The sequence below is a fragment of the Lutra lutra genome, chromosome 6, assembly GCF_902655055.1.
Source record: "Lutra lutra chromosome 6, mLutLut1.2, whole genome shotgun sequence".
In the NCBI taxonomy this organism is placed as follows: domain Eukaryota; kingdom Metazoa; phylum Chordata; class Mammalia; order Carnivora; family Mustelidae; genus Lutra; species Lutra lutra.
The window spans coordinates 129,515,309-129,541,461 of NC_062283.1; the positions used below are offsets into that span (position 1 = coordinate 129,515,309).

General features: G+C 42.9%; 1 protein-coding gene across 8 annotated transcripts in view; it reads right to left on the minus strand.

Moving 5' to 3' along the window:
• The window catches only part of SCML4 (Scm polycomb group protein like 4), a 110,141-nt gene that overhangs the window by 31,227 nt on the left and 52,761 nt on the right, over positions 1 to 26,153 (minus strand). For 6 of the 8 annotated variants that reach the window (XM_047734003.1, XM_047734005.1, XM_047734000.1 and 3 more), the window contains 4 exons: positions 20,723 to 20,937; positions 19,667 to 19,765; positions 5,257 to 5,386; positions 3,387 to 3,587 (listed from right to left, as the gene is read on the minus strand). In XM_047734003.1, coding sequence (XP_047589959.1) covers positions 3,387 to 3,587; positions 5,257 to 5,386; positions 19,667 to 19,765; positions 20,723 to 20,878 — 586 coding nt within the window. In that variant the 5' untranslated portion in view covers positions 20,879 to 20,937. The remainder of the gene's footprint in view (positions 1 to 3,386; positions 3,588 to 5,256; positions 5,387 to 19,666; positions 19,766 to 20,722; positions 20,938 to 26,153) is intronic. The other 2 variants (XM_047733999.1, XM_047734004.1) reach the window with 1 other exon arrangement.

Consider the following 26,153-nt stretch of genomic DNA (forward strand, 5'->3'; position numbering starts at 1 on the left):
GGATATGCTCATTGTTACAGGAGTGTCAGTAACTCTGGGTTCTTTTCAATGGAGAGAGCTAAGAAATATATGCATGTATACAACCTATTATGATTATGTCTCTCTCTGTATATATGTTTAGAGAGAGAGAGAGATGGAGAGAGCTAGGTCAGTCAGTAGACTGATAGGTAGGTCTAGATCTAGATAGATAGATATCCAAATAAACCTGAGTCCATGCTGAGGTCTCTAGATCTAACCCAGCAACACAGAATTCAGGGTTCTTTCTGCTCTTCTGGGAAGGTGTCTTCAAAAAGAACAATAATCTTTCCATGGTGATCTAGATGAAATTCGATGTCTACAGGGTTACTGGGATTTAGAAGAAATATGTTAACTTCCAGATTTAGAAGAAATATGTTACTTCCAACTTAACTTTAGAAGAAATATGTTAACTTCTGTAATTGTCCTCATGGTCTCTCTCACCCCATGAAGCTTGTGTACCAGCTGCATGGTGAGGAACACTAGAGCAGACCCTAAGAGGACACTCTGCTCCCAGCCAGGCCTTGGCCACTCATTGCCAACACCTAGAGGGCAGCCCTGTTTTTCATGTTGTATCTCCCAAAGGCAGGAGCATGGCAGGGGCTGGGGCAGGGTAACACTAGGACTAGTTTTGATTTTAGAACTAAAACAAAACAGCCCATTTTAATTAGGAAATCAAAAGAATCCATTTTTGTGTGTGTGTATAGCTCTTTATAGTTTGACAAGAGCCTTCATATTCATCCCCTAATTCAGCCCTCCTGACTATCCTGTGAGGACAGTAGACGAGAGGTTATTACCTCATGTTACAGGTGAGGAGATTGAGAAGAGGGCATAGAGTGGTTTTTCCGGCTCATATGGCCTCTAAGTGGCACTTGCCTGTCACATTAACACTCTGGGCGACTCTATTTGGGAGAGCCAGCAAAGAGCTGCCATGTGCCCACCTAACGGGTTTATCCTAGCCACTCAGACACTCTGGAAATTCCCTCTTAGTGTGAGCATTGCCGTTGGCCTCCAATATTTTAGAAGACCAAGCGTGATGGAAACTGAACCCACAAAAAGAGAGACTGGGGTCATTGGGTCCGTCCCATAGATCAGTGTGCATATACCCCAGAAGTGCCTGGAAGGGCCACCTGCTAAAAGCAGAGTGGCATTTATGACACCATGAGGTCAACCCCTCTGGGACAGTGTGGCTCGGGCAAAGCACGAGGCTTATGGGGAACTGCAATACTGCTCCTTTAGCCTTTGGGATGGCCCTAAGCCCACCCATGGCAGTCTGGTTCCTTTTGCCCACTGTGCCAGCACCAACATCACCATTTCCTGTGTTGTGCCATGGGAACATTGGGAAAGCAGTGCCCTAAGGATTAGGTTAAGTACAAAGTGGGAGAGTACTAAGGATAAGTACAAAGTGGGAGAGTCTAACTATTTCTCCTTGAGTCCCTCCCTGAGCCATCTTGGGGCTATCATAGGCTCTCTGAGCTTCCATACCACCATTGGTAATGTGAAAGACCACCTTGCCACTTTGCAACCTCAAGGAGGTAGCATAAGGAGTTCCCCAGGGCTACTGCATTCTCCAAGACACTAAGACCACGTGCTGAGCTCTGGACTCTGGGAATCCCTCAGCCAAGGAAAAGTCGGCAGCAGGGCTCCGTCCAGGCTTGTGTTGGCACCAGGCACTGCAGAACCTGCCCCCCAGTGCTAAGGCCCCTGTGGCCACAGAAAGACTGAGCAGGAGAGCAGGGAAGATGGGGTTGACTCTCCCAGCTTAGGGAGAGGAGCTGCAAAGAGCTCAGTTAGATGGGATTTGCTCAAGAGGATGGGCACATGGTACAGGAACAGCTTTCTCTTAGCACCATGTCTGTGTCTTGACACTTGCTACTCATCAAGGAAAAGAACAAGGCCTTCAACCTCAGAGGGCAGCCCAGGTTTGTGAACCTGGCTCTCAGACAAGAATCTGGAGAAGAATGGCCAGTGGGTTCTCAGAAGGCTGACAAGACCCTCCTCCTGGCCTCTCCCAGTGCAGTACTTCTTCCTCTTGTCTCTGCTTCTGCTAAAGTTTCTTAAAAGTCACCCTGGGTAAGACACATGGCACCTGAACCTTGCCAAGTTCTATTTTAATCAGTTACCAGCAAGTCAGACCCAGCTTCCTGCTCAGAGGGAGCGCCAGAAGGTGGGCGGAACCAATCACAGCTGGGGAAGCTGTGTTGGACAACCTCCATGCCCCCAAAGCCCTGGAGATCTAGGGTTAAATAAAATGCCCAGAGACATTAAAGTCACCCCTCCCCCCTTCCCTTAGACAGTTGGCAGGGTCACCTGCACCACCCCAATTGCTGGGGAATCTTCTCCCTATTCCCTGGTGATATGGAGGCCATGACCTTGAGGCTGGGCCAAAGACAACACCAGTCTGTAACCAAGACATCTTGCAAAGACCCGGTGTTCTAGGGCTTAATGGCAGGTGGTGACAACAGTTGTGTAGAGAGCCTTGGGTGGGGCTGAAACTGGAGGACAGTGGTGACAATGGGAGAAGAGAATGACCTTGAAGCATCTTTTAAAAAAACCAACAACCCAGCCCTTGAGAGGTGCTTGGAACCATGAGCTTCCCCACCGCCCTGCGTGGTGATACATGACAGGAAGAAAAAAATGAGGTAGAGTAAAGCAGAACAGATAGTGACAAGGGCTGATATTTTAGACAGAGTGGTCAGAATAAGGCTCTTGGATAAGGCGCCATTTGAAACCTGAAGAAATTCCGGGAGCAAGTCACACGTGGACAGCCAATGGAAGAGCATTCCAGATAGATCAGCAGGGACAAACACCCTGAGGCAAGAGCGTGGCTGGAGATAGCAGAGGGAGCAGCAAGGAGGCCACTGTAGCTGCAGCAGAGTGGGGACTCAGGTGAATTGACTAGGAGATCAAAGAGATCGCCAGAGCCAGGTCACTTAGGACCTCTGGGTCCTCAAAAGGACGTGGGCTTTCTCTTGGAGTGACATGAGAACCACGGAAGGTGTAGGGCAGAGGAGGGCCATGATCTGACTTTGACTTTTAAAGAATCAGAGTGGCTGCTCTAGGTGGTGAAACGTGGCTGGATTCTGGATACATTTTGAAGTAAGAGCAATAGGATTTACTGATGACCTGGAAGTAGGGGGCAGTGAAAGAGGATTCAGATGCTCAGTCTTCTTGTCCAGGTCCGGAAGCATCTTCTCCTTGAGCCTAGAGAGAGACCTCCAGCACACAGGCTTATTGTTAAGGCCCCCAGAGCCCAGCAGATGGAAGACAGACCCTGGCTACAACCACTGTCCCCCAAGCCTGATTATGGCTTCTTCCCTCTTCAGAGAGACACCCACACCCTCCTCACAAAACCTGCCCCAGGGCCTTACCTGACACCATCTCACCGCCATAGCCCTGTTTGACCAGGGAGAAGACCAACTTCTGCTGGTGGGCACAGTCGATGCACGCTTGCACAGCCTGCTGCAAGACCGCCGATGGCCTCTCGGGCCCGAAGTGTTCGGGGAGCTGCTGCAGCTTCCTCCTCTCCAAGTACGGCCCTGCATTGGCTTGCTTATTGATGTAGAGGCAGACTGTGGAAACAGAGACCCACAAAGCCCTCAGCATCGGTTGTCAGGCCAGGGGGCTGTTTCTGTGTGCATGAGGGATGCCTCAGCTGTGCCCTCCTGGCCCTTGGAAAAGCTGGAAAAAACAAAGGTGGGACTGATTCTTCCCAACTTGAGATGAACAAGAGGCAAAAGAGCCCATCAACCCCAACTTCCGGGGCTCACTATCAAGAGAACCTCTTGGTTGGAAACAGATAGGCAGGTGGGTCCCCTCCAATGTACTCAAGTCGGGATTGAAACAATTATGGAGATCAGCGTGGACCATGTGTATAAATGTATTTCCATCCTGGTCAGGTACACATACAAAATCTCCCCCCCCCAAAGGAGCTGTTAAACTACACATAATGTTTGCTGATTTTTTTTTTGTTGTTGTTAACTTGCATTGAAAAAAAAATTCAAATGATGCTGATTACTCCAAAGACTATATACTCAAAGAAGTTCTAAAGAGAATGTTATTTATAATCTCAGAGATATTAAATACGCAGCTGCCCATTTAGGTGAGCCCAACCAATGGTCCCCACACTTTTAAAAGTCATAGACCCCATCTGTATATTTGAGCACATGCCCAAAATGTGCTTATTTATTCATAGGATATATACATTCTGGACTGTTTTAATATATTGCATGCATCTTAAAACATAACCAAGAAATAGAAAATTTTAAAGGATGAGATAAAAATAAATATTAATGGCAGGTGTCACATTTTCTTCCCCATGGCAATGACTTCTCTTCTATTCCACCCCCCATCCCAGGTTATGAGGATCTTACCTTGAAGATCTTACCACTAGGGCAAAGGAGTATTCAAAAGGGACTTGTGTGTTTGTGTGTATGTGTGTGTGTGTGTGTGTGTGTGTGAGAGAGAGAGAGAGAGAGAGAGAGAGAGAGAGAGATGCCATCCTACTGCTGGTACTCTTACAATAGAAATGTTTGTTGCTGGACACCCCATAAGAAAGACTGGACTGAATTCTACTCTGACTGTATTGGAGACACCAGGTAGGACTAAGGGAGGTTAGGATCCTTAGGAGATCTGGAATCACAAACACAGGGTTGGAAACTCTTCAAGGTAAGCAGATTCACTCTGGGTGAAAAGTAAACGTGGCTCTGAAAAGAAAATACTGGGCCACCAAACCACCCTTTCTAGTCCCATCCCAGTGCAACCGGGTTGAATTTGAGGTGCCTTGAAAACCAAGTTTGAGGTGCCTTGAAAACCAAGTTTCTTTTTTTTTTTTTCTTTTTTTTTTTTTTTTAAGATTTTATTTATTTATTTGACAGAGAGAGATCACAAGTAGACGGAGAGGAAGGCAGAGAGAGAGAGAGAGAGAGGGAAGCAGGCTTCTCGCTGAGCAGAGAGCCCGATGTGGGACTCGATCCCAGGACCCTGAGATCATGACCCGAGCCGAAGGCAGCGGCTTAACCCACTGAGCCACCCAGGCGCCCCGAAAACCAAGTTTCAAGTAATCCTATTTGTGAGACACTTAAGCTAATGTTCTCAGAGAATTTGGTCGTCCTCCCTGCTGTCTAGCTAAGGACTAAATCCTTCATTAGAGCTATCTCAATGGCAGCTCTCCAGTTCACAAAGCATCTACTAGACAGCGGGCTGGCCATCACAGCCTTAGAGGTCATTCAACTGACCTACCTGTGAGAGCCTGTGGGGCCGCCAAGCTGGGTATGGTGGCTGCATCCTGAGGGATGGAGCTGAGGTCGGGCTCCGGTGTGCTCCGCGGAGGTGAGAGGGCTAAAGGAGTCATAAGAACCCGAGACTTGAGCTGCAAGACAGAGCCCATTTGGTCAAGGAAAATCTAGAAATACACTCTACACTTGCCCCCAATTTTTCATGGACATCAGGTTACCAATTGCTACTCTATCATGTTTCCACAACTTTCTATTGTGCAGCTAAGGGGTTGAACTTCAGATTCAAGTTTGTGATAGAGATTCATGTCTGGGGTCAAATTCAGAGATCAGCTCTGCACCTTACCCTTAGAGTGGATCTACCCAGGAAATGACTGGTGTCAGGCAGTGAGTGTGGGAACACAAGAGGTACGACTGTTGAAGCCTGTGAGCCGTCTGAGTGCAGAATTTAGGGGAGGGGACGGTACCCATGCTGCAAATCCCTAGAATCCTGTGGACAGAGCTTTCCCAACAGGTACCCAGGGACCAATTTGGAAGCTCTCCTCACTCTCTGCTGAGCTATCAGCTCACAAAGATCGCTGGAAAAGAGACCAGAAACCGTTCCTCCAAGAGGCTGCCATACTACTCAGCGCTTATTTCCTACAGCAGAAACTGTCAAGGGCAGCCCAAGTGTGGACATGAGTGTATTCTCTGGTGGTGAGAAGCAGCCACCTTGAAGGACTTGTTTGAAATAAAAAATGAGGAGCTGAAATTTGTTGATATGGAATAAAATAGAGATGACTGGTCAGTTGATTATGTCAATGCCAACAAGTCACTCTCCATAGCAAGGTTTGACAGAAAATTGTCTAATCCACCCAAAAATAATGAATAATTAATGATAATTATTATCATTATTCATCATTATATTATATATATATATATATATATATATATATATATATATATATAATCATCATCATTATAATGAATAATTCAGTCACTTCACCTCTTCACCACTGACCTGTGTCTGTTCTCTACTCAAGACCAATTAAATCATTCTCTGGGAGTGGGACCAAGGCATCAGGAGTTTTAAAAGGTACTCATATGATTCTAGTATGTAATTAAGGTTGAGGCCACTACTCCACTGTTTTTCAAATTTAAGGTGCAATCACTCACCTGGGGGATCTGATTAAAATATCAATTCTGATTCAGAAAGTCTGGGGTGGGGCCCGAGATTCTGCATTTCTAACAAGCTTCTAGGCAGTCCTGATGTTGCTAGTCCATTGGCCATATTTTTAGTAGCAAGGGTGTGTATTCTGTTGTTAATATATTTGCAGACCCTACCCATATATGCAGACCCCCCCCATATTGAATCATCAATATGGAGTTGATATTTAAGGCCATGGTAATGGGTGAGCTCATCAGAGAAGAACAGAAGGAGTACAGATGGAGAAGAGAAAAATTCAAGCACAGAGCTCTGCAAGACTCCAACATGTAGAGTCTTGGAAAGACCAGGAGGAACCAGCAAAAGAAACCAGGAAAGACATCCAGTTGAGTAGAAAGAAAACTGAGAGAGTGGGTCCTTGTAGGAGCCAGAGAAAGTGTTTCATGAAGGAGAGAGTGGTCAGCCATGTCAAAAGCTCTGATCACAAGGAAGACTAGAAGTGGCCTTTAGATGTAGCAACTTCTCAACAAAGAGGGGGTAGTGCAGTCAGTGGGATGAGATCCTGACTGGATTAGCTCAAGAAATAAAGGGAGGGGAAGAACTGGGATCAGGAGTTTAAGTCAACTCTTTCAAGGAGGCTTGTCTGGAAGGGGAGCCAAAAATTAGCCATAGCAAGAAGGAAAAGTCAAATCAAGTAGTTTTTGCCCCACAATGGGAGATCACCTCACACCCATCAGGATAGCTACTATCAAAAACAAATGAAAAAAATAATAAGTGTGGCAAGGATGTGGAGAATCAGAACTCTTGTGCACCATTGGCAGGAATGTAAAAAGGTGCAGTAGAGCAGTTCCCCAAGAAATTTAAAATAGAATTGCCCAGCAATTCCACTTCTGGGTCTATATCCAAAAGAATTGAAAGCAAGATCTCCAAGAGGTATTTGTCCACTCATGCTCATAACAACACAACTCACAATAGTCCACAAGGAAGCAACTACCAGGGTCCATTGACAGATGAATAGATAAACATAAGGTGATATGTACACACAAGGGAATATTACTCAGCCTTGAAGAGGAAGGGAATTCTGGCCCATGCTACAACATGGAGGAGTCTTGAACATATTTGCTAAGTGAGATAAGCCAGACACAAAAAGACAAGTATTGCATGATTCTACTCATTTAAGGTACCTAGAAGAGTCAAGATCACTGAACCAGAAAGTGGAATAATGTTCTCCAGGGGTTGGAGGGAGGAGGGAATGGGGAGTTGTTTAATGGGGACAGAGTTTCTGTTTTGCAAGGTGAAGTTCTAGAGATGGAATGCATAGCAATGTGAATATACTTGCTACTGAGCTGTACACTTAGAAGTGGGTATAATGGTACATTTTATGCCATGTGTCTTACCACAATTAAAGCTTTTTAAAAAGTATTTATATATATAAATACTTCTTTATATATATATTATATAATTTTATGTATTATATATATATATTTATACACACACACACACACACACATTCACACATATATATATTTTGAGACAGGAGAGACATACTTTAATGCTGAGGGAAATAATCCAGCAGAGAGGGAAAGAAGGATGATTCAGGGCATGCTTGGAGAGCTGGCAGCATCAGGACTTTAGAAGGTGAGAGGGGATGAATTTAGTGAATGGAGGCGGGTGGGTGGGAGGGTTGGGTCAAGGCTGCAGGGAAACTCAGACCTTTCATCTATTTTATTGCAAAGCAGAGTATAATGGCCCGGATCTGGTGTGTGTGTGTGTGGGGGGGGGGTGGATGTGGAGATGGGAACTTACAAAAGGTCTCTTCTGATGGCTTCTAATTTCTCCATGATGCCAGAAGCCTGAGTGTGAGGATAGAGGAGGCCGTGTTCATGAACTAAGGTGTGGCTGCTGAGCGGCATTGAGGGTGCAGTGGGACGTGTGGAAATGAATTTAAATTCACTGAAATGAATTTACAATGAAATCAGTCAAAAGTGAGCACCCTGGTTGCCCAGGGCTATCTGGATGCAGAATCTGGGGCTCTGGCAAGAGACCCAATGTTAGTCAGAAGCTACAGTCAACAGAGATATCATCTTATTCTGTGTTTAGCATTTGAAAAATTAGTTATGCTGTGCTAAATACTATAGAAATAATCTCAAAGACAACTCAGTGGTGGAAAGGAGGGGACCAGAAACCAGCTGTGACTCAGTGACCGTGACTTTAGCACGTTTCCCTCACCTGCTGAGTGTGACAAGGGCTACATGTTACCCTGCCTGTCCTCCCAGGTCGTGCACCACGCGTCCCCCTGACAGTCCTTCTAGGAATGATATGCTGTGCTGCATGGCTTGTGATGGAGAGGCTGGTGGTAGCAGTCTCCAACAACGGTGGGCAATGGTCTCTAGAAGGACCTTGGTTAAATTCTCCATTACAGGCTTAGAGCCCTCCAACCAACATACAGATAATGCTTTTGGTGGGGGAAAAGTAAGATTTGGCAAGTCACCAATGTTCCCTCTGTGTCTTTAAGCAAATCGCACAAAGATCCTCGTGACCCTTCCCTAGAAGGATGGTGATGTGACAACGGTGATGATGGTGAGGATAGTGATGGTGGAGAGTTTCCTGTTTGCATGAGTGTATAATAACCCTAAGACCTAATGCTTGCTCGCAATTTTAATATTTATTAAAAAAGGGTCTGTTTGTTGAATCCACCTCTGAAGAAGTAATACAAATAGAGTTGGCTCTTACCACTGCCCACCATTTCTGGTCAGATAAAGCAATTGAAGGAATTAGAATAAGTCAGCCAGTTGCAGGGCAAACCATGGGCATTCATCCTACCCTTCAAGCAACTGCTGGGACTTTTGAACAAAGCAGAAATCTCATGCACCTGTGGGTGGTCCATGACTTTTTAAAAATTCTTCTTGGTAAGAGAATAGACCATCAGGAAGCATACCTTTGACCTAGCATGCTGAAGTTTCTATCTCAACACTTAAAGGAAAAAACTTGGCCTAGGAAAGGGAGTCACATCCGATTTTGGAGGGCTTCTAAGATAGAAATGAGTCCAGTGGCTAGGAATGTACTTTGGTGTGATGTGGGGCCCCTCTGTCAGTGCCTCTCCTACATGTGGAATGAGGAACTCCCTGTATGACCCAACATACAGGGATGCTATTCTCTGGCAGGTCATTTGCCTTTGCTATTGCTGGCTTTTTGTGTGTTTTTGTTTGTTTGTTTGTTTTTGTTGTTGTTGCATTTTTTTTAAATGGACAAAATTAAAAAGTGCTGTTTTTTTAAATAGCTTTTTTGTTGCATTTTGTTTTTTAAATGCACAAAATAAAACAGAAGGGTCCAATCTTGGTATCTAATACCATTCTTCAATAAAAGGAGCTAGGGCTTTTTGGAGAAAGGGCTGATTCAAGGACAAGTGAGGGAAACATTCAAGATGAGCCTGCGACATCTTGTCTCAGAATGTGAGAGTACTAAACACACACATACACAATGATGACTGTGGGTCATAGGAACACAAGAGTCAATGGAAAGAGCTTCCAGTGTCCAAATCTGGAACAATATGAGCAACAAATCATGAGTAATGGATTCTGATTCAAAGTATACCATGAATATCCATGACTCCCTTCTGACATAAATGAATGACTGACTATATACATGGAGGAGAATGGACAAAACTCTTATGCATAAATATTCCAAATAGTTATTGTGGAGCATAACCTCCCACTCCTTAAGTGTGAGTTCCACATAGTGACTTCCTTCCAAAAAGGACAGCATGGAAATGTGGGGAAAGTGACTTTACCATGGAGAAACCCATCAAACACCACCTCAGACAGGTGACCAAGGTCACCATCCACAGTGATAATCCACATTGATAGTACATACCCTTGACATGGCATGATGGGAATGACACCTTACCTCTGGAATCTTCTTCCCCAAAACCCATAACCCCAGTCTAATCATTAGAAAAACATCAGACAAGCCCAAGTTATGAACATTTTACAAAACACTTGACCCAAACTCCTCAAAACTGCCAAAGTCATAAAAAACAAGGGAACTCTGAGAAATTTTCACAGCCCAGAGAAGCCTAAGGAGACAAGATGACTGAATGTTAATATGATATCCTGGCTAGATCCTGGAACAGAATACGGAAAAACTAATGAATCTGAATAAAATGCGGACATGATTTAATAATGATGTATTATTATTGGTTCGCTAGTTGAGACAAATGTATCATAGTAATATAAAATGTTAACCATAGAGGAAAGTAGGCATGGGGTATGTGAGAATTCTCTGTTTTAGCTTCACAACTTGCCTGTAAATCTAAACCTATTCTAAAATATTGATTATTTTTAAAGTATTAAAAACAGGATCTGGCAGAATACACTGGATAAAATGGAAGGGAAGAAGGGAGGCAAGCTTCTTTCTTGGAAGCGTAAGTCTAGAGAGAGATTAGGTGCCTGAGACGCCATGCTCTGACATATACTGGAGCTAATCTTTGGCCTTCAAAGCCAACAGCCCTGTACAGATGCTGGCAAAGTTGGCACCTTCACCTGAAATTCAAAACTTCAATCAAAAGGATGTGGTCACCCCCTCCAACAGGGTGTGGTTGCCAGCAGCTGCCCAAGGGGCTGTGCTTTGCTGGGGTAGAGTATCGTGATGGGTGACGCAGAAAAGTAGAGAGTGGGTCCCTGCCAGCTGGCGTCTCCACCAAAGGGGGTTGGAGAATGTGGGAGCAGCTCATCTTTCTTTTCCATTTACAGATCCAAAATAAGAGCCTGGAGAGTTTCTCACTCCAGCTGTCTTTCGGGGAAGACCTTCTCTAAGACATTTGCTAAACAACCACTGGAAAGAGTTGGGGAAGGGGAGGGTCTGTTTGCAAACTGAGATGTGTGACCAGGGGCCACTAATGGAGAAGGGGTTAACTGCTCCAAAAATTGAAGTATTATTCTAGAAATTTTCAAGTGTGGCAGGAACAGAAGTACTAACTATACACTGATAGCAATAGGTTGGTCATCTGAGGACGGAGAATGTTGTTGAGAGAGTATGATGTGTAGAGACGACATACATATCAGCAGAGATGAAGGAACAAAGCAAATTTTAAAAATAAGTTCGGGGTCCCAGTGGGCACATACGTTGGAACATAGCTTTTGGATCTGAGCTCAAAGTCCAGCTCAGCCACTCAGTGTGAGGAGCTCTTGTAACTTAGGGTTTTGGAGCCTGCCTTTCTTTAGCTGTGTGAAGATAATAATATCCCCTCACAGGGATGTGGCAAGATTTAAATGTAAACATCTAACATAGGGCTAGTGCAAATGAGGACTCAGGAAATGTTCATTATCACTCTTGCTGATAGTATTGGGGGAGGGCATGACAAGAAGGAGAAATGGACCCATATTTCCTCCCCCGGGAGATGGACACTGAGAACTTGCATGACTTCAGTCATCAACTATACATCGCTGATGCCCCACAGGGGAGGGGCTGGAACACAGGGCTTGGAGGCAGGGCTGGGGTTTGAATCCTGGGTCTGCCACCAGCTCACATGGGACCCTGAGCAGCTCATTCAGTGCTTCTAGGCTTCATCTTCCAAAGCCATGAGATTGAGTAGATTGTGGGTTTCTAAATTCTCTTCCAATCCATAATACATATATACCCTATATTAGACTACGTCTGAAAACATGAAAGCATTTGAAACAAAACCAGTGTCAGTGCCATATTTTGAATGTTGATTAGAAGAAACGTGCCATCCTGAATTTCTTTGGAATTCTATTTCTGGAAATATAGAAAACTAGGTTCTTTGGATCAATTGAAAACAGCCATGAACAATAAATGTAAGATTAATGAAAGTATAGAGGAGCTGACAATATATAAAGAATTATCAGGCCAGAGGTGCCTGGGTGGCTCCATCAGTTAAATGCCCAACTCTTGATTTCATCTCAGGTCATGATCTGGGAGTTGTGGAATTGAGCCCTTCATTAGGCTTCATGCTCAGTGTGGTGTCTGCTTGTCCTTCTCCATCTTCCCCTCTCTCTCAAATAAATAAATAAAATCCCTCTCTCAGATAAATAAATAAAATCTTTAAAAAAATATCAGGCCAAAATATAAGTGAAATCTAGGCCTTGGGAATTGGTATGGAGGTCAGGGCTCATCCAAAGGGCCATAAACCCAGGAAGGGTGAGCCAGTTGAAAACTTGTCCCACCTGACCTCCACCCATCCCTGACAATAAGGAAAGCTGCCCTAATGTTGGGGTAGGAGAGACTGCAGTTCTCTGAAAAGATACTGCCTTAAGCCAGATAGTAATACAATAGAAAACAGAGTGCTTAACTTTCAAGGAGTAGAAAAAAATTAAATACTAAAAAAAAAAAAAAAAAAAAAAAAAAAAAAATTCCAAAAGAAGGCAGGAGAGATGGGTAAAATGAACAGAATCAGTGGGACAAATAGAATACACAAAATAAGATATGTATTTAAACCCAAATTTAGGGGGATCTGGGTGGCTCAGTCAGTTAAGTGGTTGCCTTTGGCTCAGGTCATGATCCCAGGGTCCTGGGATAGAGCCCCACTTTGAGCCCTCTGCCTGGCGGGGAGCTTGCTTCCCCCTCACTCTCTGCCTGCCTCTCTGCTTACTTGTGATCTCTCTCTGTCAAATAAATAAATAAAATCTTTTAAAAACAATTTTAAAAATTTAAAAAAATTACCACTAATTTCTTTAAACATAAATGGACTAAATGCCTGGTTGAAAGACAAAGATTATTATACTGGACATTAGGGGTTGAAATGTATCTCCCAAAATGATATGGAAGCCTTAACTCCCAAGACCTGTGAATATGACCTTATTTGGAAACCAGATCTTTTTTGCTGATAATCAAGTTAAAATGAGGTCATTAGGATGGGTCCTAATCCAATATGACTATATATCCTTATAAAAGGAGTAATTTGGACAGAGACAGAAAAGTACAGAGGAAAGACAATATGAAGACACAGGAAGGACAACATTGCCAACCCAAGGCATACACCTTGAACTTGGACTTTGAGCCTCCAGAACTGTGAGACAATAAATTTCTGTTGTCTAAGCCACCCAGTTTGTGTACTACAGCAGCCCTAGGAACCTAATATGCTTTTTTTATTTTTTGAAATCATGTTCTCCCTCCCTTCCTTCCTCTCGCCACCTGTATTTGACAATAGTTTTGCTCATCTCCCTACCACAGCTTTTCTTGGGGGCACATTCTCCCTTAGCCTCACACTCTTTCTCCACACAAAACTTCCTCTGGGTTCTGAGGAGATGCTGCGGGGAGCAGAGTTAGGGAAAAATTGAATACCTCACTGTGTTTAACCTCAGACTTTAGTCTAAAAACGTGCCTGTTGAAAATGCATATCAGCTCCAACAACAAGACGTTTGTAGCCAATGACCTAATTCCATTCCTAGGTGTCAGCTTGTTTTTGGGTCCACCCATACCTTTTTCTCCCCACACTTAGAGGAGAGATGAAACACCTAACGGATGGAGGGGCCGCTATCCTTCAGCCTTGAGGCCTTCTTTGGCAACAGGCCCGTTGGTTAAATCTGAGATGCTAGCTAAGCTTTCTTTGAACTAAAACTTCTTTAGGAAAATAATATTACCCCAGTACAACAAACTGCCTACATGACAATGAAGACAGAAGGGAATGCTTGAAGCTGGGACGGAAATGGACCAGCTCACTAATGCCTTTCAGGGGTGCGGACAGGGTGGGGATACGGTAGGGATGCTGGAGCTTTCTCCCACCATCTCTGTGCTTGGTTCAGATTTTCCTCTGGACCCAGAGAATCCCTGAGACCCGTGAAGAGTGGAGGTGAGAGGAGGGGGGCTGCCGCTTTGCTAAGGACAGGGCTTAGTTTCCTCCTAGACAGAGGGAAGCTGAGAGAGGAGACGATGAAGCCAGTACTCCAGGGTACCAGGAGAGAGAAGAAAGAAAAGGGAAAACACAAAACACCATCACTGGGTAAAGTGAAATTCAGAAAAATGGATCTACTTGGGAGAATTACTTAATGAAATGCTGTTCACGACGCCCTGTGCCCCCAACAATCTTTAGTAGAGACCACATATTTCAAGAAATGTGTGGTGTGATTGGGTTTCTTACAGAAACTAGTGAGGAGGCCAAGTTCTCTGCATCAGCCTGCATGGGGTCGACCCTACAGATGGAGAGGAAACAGGGTGCATCCAGGAACAAGACTGTGTGCTTAGCAGAACTCAGGGCAGTGGGAAGCTGGAGCTGGCTTAAACTGGGCCATAAAGGATGACTTAGATTTTCAGGAATATTGCAAGTTGTTCATTAAACACAGTGATCATTGAACATTGAAGTATATATATTTACAGAGTATTAATTTAAAAAACATTAAAAACAAAGGTAATTGATACTCAAAAACTCATCACTTTCTAATTATTCTAATTATTTTGTTATCATGCCCTTAGGGAAGTAGAGAGGCAGGAGTGTGTCTGAGCAACTCCACGCTCAGGGCTGCCATTTTGGTATCTTGGAACTGGAAATGTTGGGAATATATGCCTTGGAAATTGTTGAATGCTACAAATTAGGGCCGAATTTACTCTTTGACTCACAGACTTGAGAAAGTGATGGAGAAAATGTTAAAAACACAAATTAAATTACACCTAGGGTCACCTGGGTGGCTCAGTGGGTTAAAGCCTCTGCCTTCAGCTCAGGTCATGGTCCCAGGGTCCTGGGATCGAGCCCTGAAAGGGCTCTCTGCTCAGCGGGGAGCCTGCTTCCTCCTCTCTCTCTCTCTGCCTGCCCCTCTGCCTACTTGTGATCTCTCTCTCTCTCTCTGTGTCAAATAAATAAATAAATAAATAAATAAATAAATAAATAAATAAAACAAAAAACCCCCCACAAATTAAACTTAAAAGTGGGCCTTCTCTGCGACTGTTACACCACGAATAGCACAAAAAACTGAACTATTTTTGGTTTTCACAAACTATCACCCAGTTCAGCGAAGAAGCTCATCACGTGCTCAACAAACGAGCAAACTTCCAACATACGATTTCACTGTTTACCTTTCTTACTTTCTTACTTCTTAACATAATTGAAAATATCAACTAGCATTCATGTTGGACTCACTCTCAGCTGGTGGGGGGACATTAGCCAACATACCTCTGCCTCCCACCTCCCACTGAGCCTCAGCCTTGGCGCTTGCTCCAGCCCTGGGGGTGGGGGTATCACAGAAAACCATAGGAGAGACAGTCCCCACCCTGAGTTCTGCACACCACTCATCCTAAGGGAATGACTCCTGCCAACTTGTGCTTGTGTAATGATTTTCCCCATGGGAAAATAAGGATGCAAGGGGCATGCCATGCCCACCATCAGCAGGGGGGGACCTTGAAGATCAGCTCAGGAAGGCTCATTAGATAGCTATTCTTCCCTTGCATACAATATCATGCTGCATTTGACGTTCGTAAATAGGACTCTAAGACAATACAAGATCTGGATAATCAAAGAATAGTAGAAGCCAATTCAACCGTTCTAATGAAAACACATTTTAGAAAGAGGCTTTGAGCAAGTGTTGGAACAAATAAAACCCTTTCTGCTTAAGTTCGAACATTCTCTTAATTGAGATTTCTGTGAATTTGATTTCCTTGTTACACAATGCCAAGGACACATACTTTGCGGGGGGTGGGGGTGGCAAGAAAAGGATGGCAATAAAAAAGAGGAAATTAAACATAATGTAGCATTACTTATGTTTATTAGAAAATCACTCTCTTTATAGAGTGAATCTTCTAGTTAAAAGAAGACTATTCTTTACAATGCCCAGGTAGTTCAGTTAGTTAAGCCTCTGCCTTTGGCTCAGGTCATGATCCCTGGGTCCTGGGATCGAGTCCCACTCCTTGCTCAGTGGGGAGTCTTCTCCCACTGCCTGCCGCTCCCCCTGCTTGTAGTCTCTCTCTCTGACAAATAAATAAATACGATCTGAAGAAAAAAAAGAAAAAGAAAAAGACTGCTCTTTAAGAACTTAGCAGAGGCTGCTGGCTATTCCCAAATTTCCATGCCCCCTTCTTTCTTTATCAATGGGACTCATTGACTTAGCTGGCCACCTGATCCCCTAGTCCCCTAGCACTGCATTTCCCCATCTCCTTTGGCACTAAGTATGGCCAATGGACTAGGTTGTGGCCAATGGACTAGTTTATGGCCAGTGAGATCCAATTGTAAGGGGTGTGTGCAGCTTTGAGGGTTGAGTCCTTAAAGGGGAAAGACAGGCCTCTACTACCTCTGTCCCCATTCCGCTGCCTAGACTAGCGCCGTAGTGGGAAGTGGAAAGCTATTTTAGAGTATGAGGTAGAGACTTGTGTTAAGAATAGCAGAACACTAATGATGTACTATATCCTGGCTAACTGAAAATAATAATAAAAATAGATTTAAAAAATAAATTAAAAAAAAAAGAGTAGCAGAGCAATGGAAAGGGAGCCTGGGTCCCAAAACCATGGAGACATCATAACATCCTCAGATGAGCTTCTCAGACTTTAACACAACAGGGGAGTTAGCTTCTACCTTCTTTAGGCCACTGTTGTTTGGCCTTTGTTACAGCAGCTGGCTTCTGTATTCTGAGTAATATAATTACCAACATGTTAGAACATGTTAACCATTTGTTTTTAGTATTTTAGGGATAATATTCTTTCTAAACATGTTACAATTTTCTGAGCTCATGAAACAGAGCAGACAGAACATAATTTACTCTTTTTTGGAAAGACTAAATGGGAAAGCATAATTACTATTCTGAACAATAGTACAAAGAGATTGCCAAGGTCTAGGGGGCTGCTGGCCCATCAGTAAGTGGCCTCAGGCTGTGGGACTTGGTTCATTCATACCTAATTCCTGCCGTTTTTCTGACTCCCCTTGCTATCAGGAGTCAAATAAGAAAATATACACAATATTTTGGCCCAGATCCTCAAACACAGAAGTGGTCAATGAATGTTCTATGACTGTTATTGTTATTATCGTTGTTGTTGTTGTTGTTGTTGCTAGTATTATTAATACAATTATGTAGAGGGAACAGACAGCTATTTTCAAAACTCAACACTTTTTTCTTCCCGCTTCAATCATAATCCCAACCATAAAGGCACAGGAGCTGGAAATCCCACTGTTCGGTGACATTATAATCAGCCGCATCTACAGAATGGAAGCTAGAGTTTCTCCTTGATGTAGACTCTCTCTCTCTCTTTATCTCTTTAAAACGAGCTTAATGGTCTTTTTAGTCATGAGATATAAGGAAAATCTCTCTGTTGACCTTGAGTTGTCTATGAACTAAACCTATAGCAGAGGCTTCAAACTGAGATACAAATTCTGTTCCAGGTTGAAGAAGGCTGTTTTCGTTGCAGTCAGCGTATGGCTCTTCAAAGAAAATATGATGTGAAGAGGTTTCTGCTTCCTTCGAGTGGGGTGAGAAGGGGGCGTAAGGCCATCACATGGTGTTCTCACAGCAGTGAGCATGACCTGGCAGTGAGGCCACTGGCCTGGGCCAAGAGACATGGGCAGATGGGCCCCGGGAGGAGGCATGACCTATGAACTCTGGGGCGCTGACATCTGACTACCGGTTGAATTCTTCCTTTTCTGCTTGTAATTCACTCATATTATTCTCAAGACCCAGAGAAGGGGTTAAATATCACACCCCGTGTTAGCTGTGCATGGGTCTTCAACGGAGAGCCTTGTGCCCATATTTGGACCAGGGAGTTTCCACATGTGATTGACACAGAGGTGATGGGCAGTGCAGTGTGGGAGAGCACCAGGCAAGAAACAACAAACGGCCACCACCATAGACCTTGACATAATCAGCACCACCAGGCATCCTCAGAATCTCCTGGGAAAGAGCCTTCTGAACACTCAAATACTGATTATTCTATTGTGACAATATTGTTAGCATAAATATACCATAATGATGCTATTATTGATATAACAATTGTTACTATTGTATGATATTGATCGTGTTATTGTATTTTTATTCTATGTGATTAATAAAATACCATTTAGTTAAAACAAAAATTCTTATTATATAGAAATATCGAATTATATTAGAAATAGAAATATCTTATTTTGCTTGCTCAAGATTTCTTTTTTAACAACTTCTGTCTCCCCAACTGCGTCTCAAATAGTTAAAATTGCCAAATTAGTGGCCATTTGGTAAATTAAATGAAACTCTACACTTTCCTTGCTGGTCTCCCCACGATTAAAATCTTTTCATTAATGGTAAAATGGGGCTTCTGGGTCTCAGAAATTGTCAGAATAAAACTGAAGAAACCGAACAGGTTGCCAAATTTATTTTGCCAAGTAAGGATATTTTTTGAATTACCAAATCCTGACAATATACAACATTTAATAAAATGCTTTTTAGAATCCCCAAGTTCCTGACCACGTATGACACTTAAATAAAATAAATTTTAACACCAAAACAGTAGGAAGCAGATATTTCAGAATAAAGGATGATCCTTTGGGCAGAACCATTTTAGCTTTATGAAGATTTTCACCTGGTTCTTATTTTTCTTGCGTTACCACAAGAGAGTCAGCCCTTCCAGCAGATGACACCTGGTTTGGAGCCATTCCCGAACACCAAACCCACTGCATGGGGAGCTGTCTGGGAGCTGCAGGCCTGAGATAATTCCCACACATTTCCCCAAATACGTGGAAGGTGGACTCGAGCAAGAGCTGGGACCTGTTGCCCCTGTGAGACGTGGGCATGAGGCCTGTCTTCCGTGTTGTAAGACCCAGACTGTCAGCTAACCACACCGTAAAGCTTTCTTCCTGCCCCGTGTTAGGAACCCTGAAAACTGCCCTTTTTAGGACACAGGACAATTGCCAAGTTGGGCTCATTCCATGGACTGAATTACCATTTTTCCTGGCCCCAGAAATGCTATGTCTGTTGGTAATTTTCATTCCTGGGTCACAGCTCCCAGGGGAGTAGGAGAAAGGCCAACTAGGAGAGAGGAATGTTCAGTGTGTTTCCTCAGATCCTGGATCTGCTTCCTGGCTCCATCAACTCTCTGTTGATAGAAGGCTGCCCTGCTCCAGGCTTCCAGAAGCAACTCCCACACCTCAGCAATAGCGCAAGTAGCCGAGCTCAGAAGACCCGCCCTGTGCCTGCTTCAGAGACACAGTTCTAAAGCTGACGTGCCCATGAGAAAAAGGAGGCTCTCTTTGCTAGAAAAATAACCAGTGACAGAAGACTTTACTTTAGGAGATGGCTGAGTAAAAGCCTATTTTACTAAAGCCCGTGATCCCCAAATAACTCGGAGTCACCTCCCCCACCCCACCTACCATTTTTATTTTCCAGCAGTTGGAGGAACTGCAGAGAACCAAAGGGATAAAGGTTGAATTCATTACCAATTCTTCCGGAAGCTCTGTCTTTCTGCTGACCTGAAATAATTTCCATACATTTTCCTAAATATATGGGAGTTAATTGCCAATTTGCATTTTGGTTCAAGTATTCAGGTCTCAAGATGGAAACATAAGCTCTTTATTTCAAGAAAAATAACTGAAGGGAAACTTCTGAAGCTCGTTTTCTAAATGCCCAAAAGGCTCATGGAGAACAGACTCAATAGTCTTTCTTCTCTAGAAGCCTCTTCAGAAACCTCTTGGAGGAGAAGCTCTCCCTCCTCCCAGTTCAGATTGCTTTATGTGATTGCAATTACATCAGAGAATTTCTTTTCCACACACACCCCCCCCCTCCCCCGCCACTCCAAACTGGTAAGTCTTCAAAGGGTCACAGGATTTGAATTCTGCCTGCTATGCCTCCTTGGAGCCAAACTTGACATCAGCACTTTTTATAAGCAGGAATCTATGAATTAACACCCTGAATTTTCCTGAGGAGTCCCCTTGTTGGGCCTCTGTTTGGGAAAACGCTCCTGGGTCCTTTGACACTAGCCTGCCCTTAGTATTAATTTAAATGTCTCAGGAACATCATCTGCTTCTACTAAAATAAGTGACGAAGAAGTTCTGGAAAGTGGCTTCGAGCGCCGCCCTAGCAGGCACGGTTAGGGGAAAACTCGGTGCCTGAAACGCTAATTTAGATGCGAGCCTTCATATTGCGTGTTTAGCTCTGACCCTAAAATCTGCTCGCCTCACAGCTTTCCCCATCTGGTGCAATTTGCTTTCTCACTTGTAAAAACACACACGACGGGGACAGCATGCATTGTGGGCCGCGGCGTGAGAATGAGGCCCTGTCCGTGACGCGCTTCCCTGAGAGAAACTTGTTTTGCGCCCGTTGTCCCCCAGCTCCCAGCCTTTCCTCACAGGGAGCAGCAGCCGCTCTGCCCAAGCCCCCAGTGCCCCAGCCCAACGTCCCTGAGGAGAAAGGAGATGATGGAGCCGTACCTTGTACCCAGGCTTCCGCCCTCTTTTCTTGGGGATCTTCACTGCTGGCAAAGCGCCAGCTGAAGCGGAATAAAGGTTACGAACCGCCATCTTCAGAGGTGTTGAGTGAAGTGGGGGTCGGCCTCGCTTTCTCCCCGGGATCCTCTGGGACTGCATGTCTGCCGGTGCCAGTCTTACAGAAGGAAGTGACAAATCGCTCACAGGCAGAAGAGGTGCTAAGATTAGTCCAGACACAAAGCAAAACAAAAACAGAGGGGTTTGTTTGGTTTGCAAGGTAAGCATGTATCCAGTTTGGCGTTTGGAGCCTTACCTACCCTACCCTTCACGGGGGGGGGGGGGGGGGGGGGGGGCAAATACGAGAGAACCAGGCACCTCGAGGAGTTTTTACAGGGCTGTTGGGCTTCTGGTTTAATAATTTCCAGGAGAACGAATTTCCACAGAGCTGTGATGAAGTAGGGAGGATAGTAGAGGGGAGAGGACAATAGCTTCCCAGCTCCAGACACAACTGAAAGTGTCACCAGCATGAGATGACTTCATCAGTGTGTGTCTCAAGTTTCCCCAGTTAATTTAACTTTGAAGTAATAGAATAATAGTATTAAATAAATACAACCCTCCTCCCACATTCACTCCTGTCCCTTTGGCTGGGTTGTAAATGGTTGTGACCTTTATGTTTCCTGTGAAAGATATTTAATAATACAAATCAGTTGTATTAGTTCTGTCCCTTGGGGCGCCAGGGTGACTCAGTGGGTTAAGCATCTAACTCTTGATTTCGGCATGGGTCATGATTTCAGGGCATGGAGCCCACTTAAGGCTCGCTCTCTTACCTTGTGCCCCTCCCTGCCTCAATCTCTCTCTCTCCCTCTCTAAAAAAAAAAAAAAAAAAAAAAAAAAAGTATGTCCCTTGATCAAAATATGGAGAGAGATTTATATACAGAGATGTTCATTTTAACATGATTTAGAATTACAAAAATAAGATGGATAGAGCCCAAAAAATAAGCAACAGGGGAATAAAACAATCAACTAGTTAAAAACCTTTAACAATACTATTTCTAGGGCCACCTAGGTGGCTCAGTCATTAAGCGTCTGCCTTCGGCTCAGGTGGTGATCCCAGGGTCCTGGGATAGAGCCCAACATTGGGCTTCCTGCTCAGTGGAGAGCCTGCTTCTCCCTCTTCTACTCCCCCTGCTGTGTTCCATCTCTCACTGTCTCTCTCTCTCTCACTCTGTCAAATAAATAAATAAAATCTTAAGAAAAAAATACTATTTCAATAACATGAGGTTGAGTGAAAAAGCATCTCATAAATTACACATAAAAATTATCACCACTACACAAAAGTTTCTGTGGTAAAAAAGTGAAAGGAAACATGCTAAAATGCCACCAATGGCCAAGACAGTGGGACTGTGGGTAATTGTTCACTCTGAACACATCCTTTCGCCCACACAGATACCCCACATATGATATTCATAGCATTAAAAATACTAATAATGAGGGGCACCTGGGTGGCTCAGTTGGTTAAGCAACTGCCTTTGGCTCAGGTCATGATCCTGGAGTCCCAGGATCTCAAACCGCATCAGACTCCCTGCTCATCAGGGAGTCTGCTTCTCCCTCTGACCCTCTGCCCTCTCATGCTTTCTCTCTCACTCCTTCTCTCTCTCTCAAGTAAATAAATAAAATCTTTAAAAAAAATACTAATAATGAGCTTCTTCAGGTAGAGATGCCTAAATCTTGCAGCAAAAGGTAGTCGATCGTCTCCAGCCCAGAGAACACAATGGTATCACGAGCTCAGGGGTCAGATTTCCTTGAACATTCAGGATTGTGACAAGTGGGACAGAACATTAGACTCTAATGCGGGCGGGATGTTAAGTGATAAAATTTATTTCTGAGCCCAAGTGGTAGCCAACAATGGAAATGAGAAGTTTTGCTCAAAATGCTACAGAAAGAGTTGGGAAAGGTGATAGGAACCATCCCTACCCTCCCTACCCTACCCTAGGCAACACTACAGGAACCACATTGCTTTGCACAAGAAGGAAAATACGAATAGTCGATACTTAAGATCTGAAAACATGACAGGGAAAATTGGGGGCATCTTTTACAAAAGTTCACTTTGTTAATTCTCTAAATAGTAACACTATTCTCTCAATAATCTTGATCACTCTTGGAAATATCACACTTCGTACACAGAGTTTTAAAGCATGAATTTATTGTTAAATATTTCAGGTAGATAGACAAGCTGTTGGAGATGTCAATTTTCCCTGTTTTTTATGTAAGAAAAATATCATGTATCATTGATTCTAAGATGCATGCTTTATCACTCATTAACATCTCTGAAATCACAATGCGCCATAAAGTGCTGTAAGCACATAAGAATTCCATAAGGAGCAATTTTTCTTTCTTGTGGTACATGAAACAGTGCTATTATCAAGGGCATCTTAGAGTCAATGAATCATGATCAATGAAGATAAGCCCATCAACATGTGAACAGAGCTATCATTCCATTTCTAGACTTGGCGTCAGGACTCCACTACCCCAAACCCTCATTTTCAAAAAAAAAAAAAAAAAAAAAAAAAAAAGAAAGGGCTTTGCAAAACATCGAAAACCCACAAACACTTATTCGTTACTATTTTTGCTATGCAGAACTTGATCTGAGATTCTGAACTCTCATGATTACGATCACATCCCTGCTTCTGCAGGTTTAGTATTAGTACTATACTAATACTAATTAGTTGTAATTAGTATTATTAGCTATCTGGGAAATAAGATTTTTTTCTAGTCTAGGGCATGTTTCTCTAACTTTCTACTTTGCTGCTAGTGAGTCAGCGCCGTATCTAACATGAAGATCAAAAGTCAGTAAGAGAAAACCCAGGACCAGAGTAAGGCATCGAATCTGTTTCTGGCAGGTGAAGGTTTATTTGGTTGCTGTCCTTCCCTGGTGAATTGTGATTCTCTGCTAACCTAGATTCTCCCTCACAAAAGTCTTCTCGTTGAATAGGTTTTGGGGAGTAAAGGAAAGGTAACAAATTAATTAACATATTATCCTAGGAATTTGTATCACTCAAAATTATACTGAACTACCCCAAATTTCTCAGTGCGTTAGGAAAAAATATTTCCTAGAAAACTAGTCATCTTTTAAACTGGGCTTTTCTGTTGTTCTGCTTCTTTTTCTCTACTGTGAGGAAGGAACAGGACTGGGGCTACTTTCTACGTCACTTCCAGAGAAGTACATCTATCTTAGGGTATAAAGGAACTTTCCCAAAAACTAAATATGATTAATGAATTTCATGCTGGTGGAGCAGCAATGAGCTCTTATTGGTGCATCTGGAGCAGACAGTAATTGGGGGGACGTGAACATAGCTCTAACATTGATCAAGAAGTTACTATTTTGCCATTCCTTCTCACACATCAATACAATTTTAATACAGAAGTAAGTAACAAGACAGAGACTTTTAAAAACTGAAGAAGTTATTTTAATTATGGGAGAATTCTCTGGAAGTCTCCTTGGAATAATTTTAAAGAGTTGGGGGAAAATGCTTACAAAGTGGTATTTTAATAACAGACCCATGCACTTGGGAAATTGTGACAAATTGTGACAAAAGTTCAAGGTCCCCAAAAATCTCCCTTTCCTCCCTTTCCAAAACTAAGATACGAACCTCAAAAAAAGTAATAACAAAGATTAATACTAAAAATAAGGAAGGATCCCAGTCTTGGAATACAGTAGAAAGAAGACATGGGATTTTTTTAGGGAGAACATAACCATGGAAGATAGACAATGACCATTTATCACATGTTTAATGAAAATATCAAAACTAATAGAAGAGGAAAATAAGAAGAGGCTATCTTCTTAGAAGCCTAACCAACCGTGTCTTAAGAAAAGTTATTTAAGAATGGACAACAGCAACAAATCCTAATGAAAATGATATACTCAAAAGCAAAGGAAAAAAATAAGCACTTCAGCAGAACAAATAGATCATTTATAATGGGGAAAATAATCAAGCTAGCTCTCTATAGCATCTTTAGTCCAAAAATAATGGAGTCACCATAGTGACTATTTTTTTTCCAGTGTTTATAGTTGCCACAATTCCTTCCACCACAGGGCCTTTGCTTGTCCCTCTCCCTCTGCTCCTACCTCCACTCTTTCTCTCTCTCTGTCTCTAAAATAAATAAAATCTTAAAAATAAACTCCTTCAAATTATTAAAATAAGAATAAACACTGAAATAGAAAAAATGAACAAAAGACACAGATAATTCAGAGAGAGAGAAAGGAAGCAAGCGGGGGGAGGGACAGAAGGGAAATAAATGGTCAATTATCAAAAGAAAAGACTCTAAACTTTACTGGTAACCTCCCCCAAAAGTATACTGATGTATCATTTATCGCTGATCGGATTGCTAAATGTGAGTAACCCAATCAATAGTTCAGGTTGGTGAGGGGTGGAAACTGGCTAACCTTTTGGGGGAACAATTGAAAATCACTTAAAAACTTTCACATGCACACTTCCTAATCCGGCTGTATTAGGATAAATCTGATAAGGCTTTATCCTAAGAAGATAATCTGAGATGAGCACCAAGATACATGACCAAGGATGTTCTTTGCACGTTGTTTGTAATAGTGAAATACTGAAATAATCAAAATGTCTCTCGAAACATTTTAGTTAAGTAAATTATTTCACATTCATAAAATGGATATTTTATGAATAAGATATTTCACATTCATAAGTTCTAAATTTAAATATGTGTATGTGTATATGTATACATATGCTCCTAGCATATGTAGTATGATTCTATTCCTATCTTCTTTATGTATATGGATATAGATAAATCTGCATGCATTAGGCACAGAAAGAGGTCTTGGAAAGATAATCACCAAAAGGCTGATTGTAGTTGTCTCTGGGCGGAAAGATATTGAAAGATGTTTTTGCTGTCTTTGTAACATTCTGCATCGTTTGAATTTTTAAAACCATAGGCAGAAAACACTATAAATAGAAAAATAAACAATGAATGAATAATTCTCATTGTCTGGAAGGTTTTCTGGTGTTTTTGTTGTTGTTGTTGTTTTTCTTTTTGAAATCTGTGCTTCTTTAGATGGCCTTTTGTTTTCTTGTTTTCTCATGGTTTTGGTTCCTGAGCTATAGAACATCAGTGGCCACTGTTTTATTTTTTTTTAAGAGTTTATTTATTTATTTGAGAGAGAGTAAGAGAGCACAAGCAAGGGGAACAGAAGAGGGAGAAGGAGAAGCAAACTCCTGGCTGAGCAGGGAGCCTGACATGGGGCTCAATCCAGAACCCTGAGATCATGACCCAAGCCAAAGGCAACCACTTAACCAACTGAGCCACCCAGACACATCAGTGCCACTGCTTTAACATCCTAACGAATTGTGACCAAAAAAAAAAAAAAAAAAAGGACTTCATCACTGAAAATAATGGAAAAGGTTATTTC